This window comes from Octopus bimaculoides, chromosome 6 (genome assembly GCF_001194135.2).
Source record: "Octopus bimaculoides isolate UCB-OBI-ISO-001 chromosome 6, ASM119413v2, whole genome shotgun sequence".
In the NCBI taxonomy this organism is placed as follows: Eukaryota; Metazoa; Mollusca; class Cephalopoda; order Octopoda; family Octopodidae; genus Octopus; species Octopus bimaculoides.
The window spans coordinates 73,021,703-73,026,497 of record NC_068986.1 but is presented as its reverse complement, the minus strand read 5'-3'; the positions used below and the strand labels follow the sequence as shown (position 1 = coordinate 73,026,497).

The 4,795-nt window shown below is 38.5% G+C and overlaps 1 protein-coding gene across 1 annotated transcript in view; it reads right to left on the bottom strand.

The window, feature by feature from the left end:
• The window catches only part of LOC106873653 (phosphatidylinositol transfer protein alpha isoform), a 68,683-nt gene that overhangs the window by 33,071 nt on the left and 30,817 nt on the right, over positions 1-4,795 (bottom strand). Inside the window, exon 2 of the mRNA XM_014921106.2 lies at positions 4,084-4,114. Coding sequence (XP_014776592.1) covers positions 4,084-4,114 — 31 coding nt within the window. The remainder of the gene's footprint in view (positions 1-4,083; positions 4,115-4,795) is intronic.

Sequence of the window (4,795 nt, the reverse complement as noted above, 5' to 3'; positions counted from 1 at the left end):
TTTCAACCCTCACCTTACTGGCAGCATCTCTGTACATGGCTCGCACAGCTCTCACTAACCATTCTTCTATCCCAAGTTTCCTCATTGACCACCAGATAAGGGATCGGGGGACCCTGTCAAAGGCTTTCTCCATGTCAACAAAAGCCAGGTACAGAGGTTTATCCTTAGCTAGGTATTTCTCCTGCAGCTGTCTCACTAGAAATAAGGCATCAGTAGTGCTTTTACCTGGCACGAACCCAAACTGCATCTCATCTAAATTGATTCGCTCCCTAATTAGTTGGGCTATGACCCTCTCTGTAACTTTCATAACCTGATCTAACAGCTTGATGCCTCTGTAATTATTTGTATCTGTAATATCTGAATATAAATGTAAGAGGATTTGTTGTTAAAATGTTGCTCTGAGATGAAGTGGTTAAGAAGCACATTTTGCAACCATGTGATTTTGTGTTCAGTCATACTGTGCAGCATCTTGGGGCAGTGTCTTCTACTATAACCCTGGGCTGGCCAATGTCTTGTGAGTGAATTTGAAAGATGGAAATTTAAAGGAAGCCCATCATGTGTGTGTGTGTGTGTGTGTGTATGCACATGCGTGTGTGTGTGCCGTATATATATATATATATATATATATATATGTATCTGTATTTGTGCATGCTCCACCACTGCTTGATAACAGATGTTGGTTTGTTTACATCCCTGAAAATCAGCAGTTTTGACCAAAGCCACTGATAGAAGAAGTACTAGACTTAAAAATAAGTACTGGGGTCAATTTATTTGATTAAACCCAGCAAGCCAGTACCCCAGCATGGTCACAGTCTAATGATTGAAACAGGTTAAAGTTGAAAGATAACTGAAAACCCAATCAGCAAGACCAGTGTAGACTAGTACTACAATATGGCTACTAAAGGTTCCTAAATTATGACCACTTAAAGGACTATGGAAATTAACTGTTAAAAACCGTGCAATGGAAATAAACTTCTAGGTATGAATCTCATCAAGTTATGTATTTATGTAGGAATAATGCAACTAAAGCCAGTTGAAGAACTGGCTCACTCAAAAGATGAAGTTTGCCTGAAAGTCTTCAATTTTGTTTAAGCATTCAGGAAAAAAGATGTAATAAAACATTACAAGAACAAGCAGAGTTGTTATACATCAATATCTTTAACTGCAAAACTCTTAACTTTCTCACATGTAACTGAGATAAAATAGAGGCAATTTTCAATAAAAGTGTTTTTCAAGTAAAGGTAAACATCATGTTATTGCCACTAACATTTCTGGCAATAATCACCTAATACAGTTCATGGGAAATAATGTAACCTTGATTACTTAATAGCAGAGTCAAAGGAAGTGGGGTAGCCACCATCACTCTGCAGAGTTTAAAGATTGGTGGAAAGAAGGAAGTTATTCTCAGACCTGGTCTGAATGCTTCCATCTGAATGGACTCTGCTAGTGGTGTACATGGTCAGTCTCTCTGAGGGGCTTCCAAACAATTTGCTTCTATTTCACTCAGAAGGCATTGATAGAAAACAGTTGGCCAAGATGTTGAGCAAACTACACACTATTGAAACAAACTTCTTAAACAACACATCTTTGGCTGTGCATGTTTACCAAAATTGAGGACAACTATGAAGTAGAAATTTCAATTGAAAAAGTTATTAACTTTATTACTAATGAGTTGCTTATATTAAATATTAATAATTTCCATCAACTTACAAATTCAAATTTCTTCTCATTTAGTGTAAATAAACCGATGTTTTCTTGTGGCTACTGACCAAATTAGCACTTCAAATATCAGATTATTAACTACTTAAACCAAGTCAGGTTAATAGAGTCAGATATTCTATCAGCTTACTAAAATACTAACTGGATATCTCATGATAGAGGATAGGGCTAGATAGTTCAATAGAATACTAGCCTATCAGAAATTCATTTTGTTCAAAGGAGTGTTTGGTACTTTGAACTAATTTTACAATCTATTTGCTGATACATTTTATATTATTATCAATCTCACCAGGAGGGTGAAAAGCCAAGTTAAGAAATGGATTTAAGTAACAGAATAGATAGGAAAACAAGAGTTCTGAGTGAAAGTACATAACCTAACCTAAATATTATATGGAACAATAAGCCTATATATATATATATATAAAATCATCATTTAATGTTCGTTTTTCATGCTAGCATGGGTTGGATGGTTTGACAGGAGCTGGCCAGCTGAAGTGCTGCCTGGGCTCCATGTCTGTTTTGGCATGATTTTTATGGCTGGATGCTCTTTCTAATACCAACAACTTTAGAGTGTACTGGGTACGTTTATGTGGCACTGGTACAGGTGCTTTTTAAGTAGCACTAGCACTAACAAGCCTGCAACATTAGGATTGTTCAGCTAAAAGAGGGATGCAGGGGATGTTCCTGTATGCAAAGACAGCTGTGATTTTACTTAGCTTGACATGTCTTCTCAAGCACAGCAAACCGCCAGAAGTCTCAGTCCCTTGTCATCCCCCCAGTGAGGCTCAAAGTCTTAAGACCTTTCTCACCACTTTGTCTCACATCTTCTTGGGTCAACCCTTTCCACATATTCCTTCCACAATTACAGATCTGCACTTCTTGATACAGCTCTCTTCATCCATACATATTACATGACCATACCAGTGTAGTCTTCTCTCTCTTGCACTACATCTGATGCCTTGTAATACTCAGTTTTTCTCTCAAATGACTTACACTCAATCCTATATACACACTGACATTACCCATCGAGCAGAGAATACTGGCTTCATTTCTTACAAGCCTTCGTATGTCCTCAGTAGTCACAGCCCATGTTTCACTGCCATGTAGCAAAGCTGTTCGTCCGCAGGCATTATACAATCTGCCTTTCACTCTGAGGCAGAGGCCATTCTTTATTAACAGAGGTGGTAGTTCTCTTAGCTTTGCCCAGTCTGTTCTTATTCTAGTAGCTGTGCTTTCAGAACCTCCATCACTATCAACTTGTTATGGAAACTGTTTGCTACTTCCAGAGATCCCCGCCAACATTTGAGGGAGTCTATTTTTTGTATATTCTTGGTGTTTAATGTACCTGCACATCTGCCACAAGTGAAGACTACTTTCTCTATTAATCTTCAAGTGATATCACTGCACCTCTTATATGTCCATAGCCTGCACTGGATACACCATATGGAGTTTCTCCCAGCATCTTTTCTACATAATGTGCAGGGCCATCTCCCTGAAGAGATCTATGATTTGTCTGTTTTCCTATTTATTAGGACTTTGGTCTTTGCTAAATTAACTCCAAGGTCCTTTGATTCTAGACCTTCTTTCCATACCCGAAATTTCTTCTGTAGGTCTGGTAATGATTCATCTATAGGGACAAGGTCATCAGTGTAGAGAAGCTCCTGAGGGCAGCCAGTCTTAAATTCTTCTTTTATAACCTTACAGACTTCAACAAATAAGAGGGTGCTGAGAACTGATCCCTGGCAGACTCCTACTTGTACAGTAAATTCCTAGCTATACTCTTTGGCAACTTTCATCTTACTGACAGCATCCCTGTGCATGGCTTGTACAGCTTTCACCAACCACTCATCTATCCTTAGCTTCCGCATTGCCCACCAGATAAGGGAGCAGGGGACCCTGTCAAAGGCTTCCTCCATATCAACAAAAGCCAAATACATAGGTTTATTTTTGGCCAAGTACTCCTCCTGCAGTTGCCTCAACAGAAGGCATTGGTGGTGCTTCTTCCAGACAAATTCAAACTACATTTCATCTAGGCTAATTCTCTTCTTAATTGAGCTATGACCCTTTCTGTAACTTTCATCACTTGGTCCAGCAATTTAATACCTCAATTATTTCTGTCTAAGGTATCACCTTTGCCTTTGTAGCTTTTGACTATAAATATCTATAAAATCCAAAAGAAAGTGATATGTTCAACAGTTGTTCTTTAAAGTAGATAGAAGCTCAAAATGAAAACTTGAAAATTCTATTTTTTAATACGTGTTAAAGAAAATTAATACATATAGAAAAAAAATCATGGATTAATAATACTATTTAAAAATTGAGTTTCTATATGTAATTCTAAAAACAAAAATCAAACTTGCTTACCTCTTCCACTTTCATGGGAAGTACCACTCGACTGCAAATGAGAGAAAATGAAAGGTTTTAGTAAGAGTAAAATTATGATTTCTATAGAATTTGAAATTTTATAATGTTCCTTTCATTGTAATCTTTACAACAAATCTGAAGTGCTGCATTAGCATCCTGCTCTTTTAATGAGGATTTGCTCTGTTATCTTCTTATATACACTCTTGAAGAGTAGTGTTCTTCATTGTTTGAAGACCCCCATTAGGGATTCAACTGCCTGTCTGCATGAATTTTACAATAAATCTAACTACTCTCACAACTAAGTCCCACAATCAGTAAATGTTTTATCATCAGTCTTATACATGCTTCAAAATAATAACTGGAATTTATATATACATACATACATACATACGTGGCGTGCAAGAGAGACGATTGCGCTGGTATGGACATGTGGTGAGAATGGAGGAGGATAGCTGCGTGAAAAAGTGCCACACCCTAACAGTTGAGGGAACCCGTGGAAGAGGTAAGCCCAGGAAGACCTGGGCTGAGGTGGTGAGGCAAGACCTTCGTACATTGGGCCTCACCGAGGCGATGACTACGGACCGAGACCTTTGTTAATGTGCTGTGCGTGAGAAGACCCGGCAAGCCAAGTAAGATCGTTGCCAGTGCCCCTGGACTGGTTCTTGTGCGGGTGGCACATGAGATGCACCATTTTGAGTGTGGCCGTTGCCAG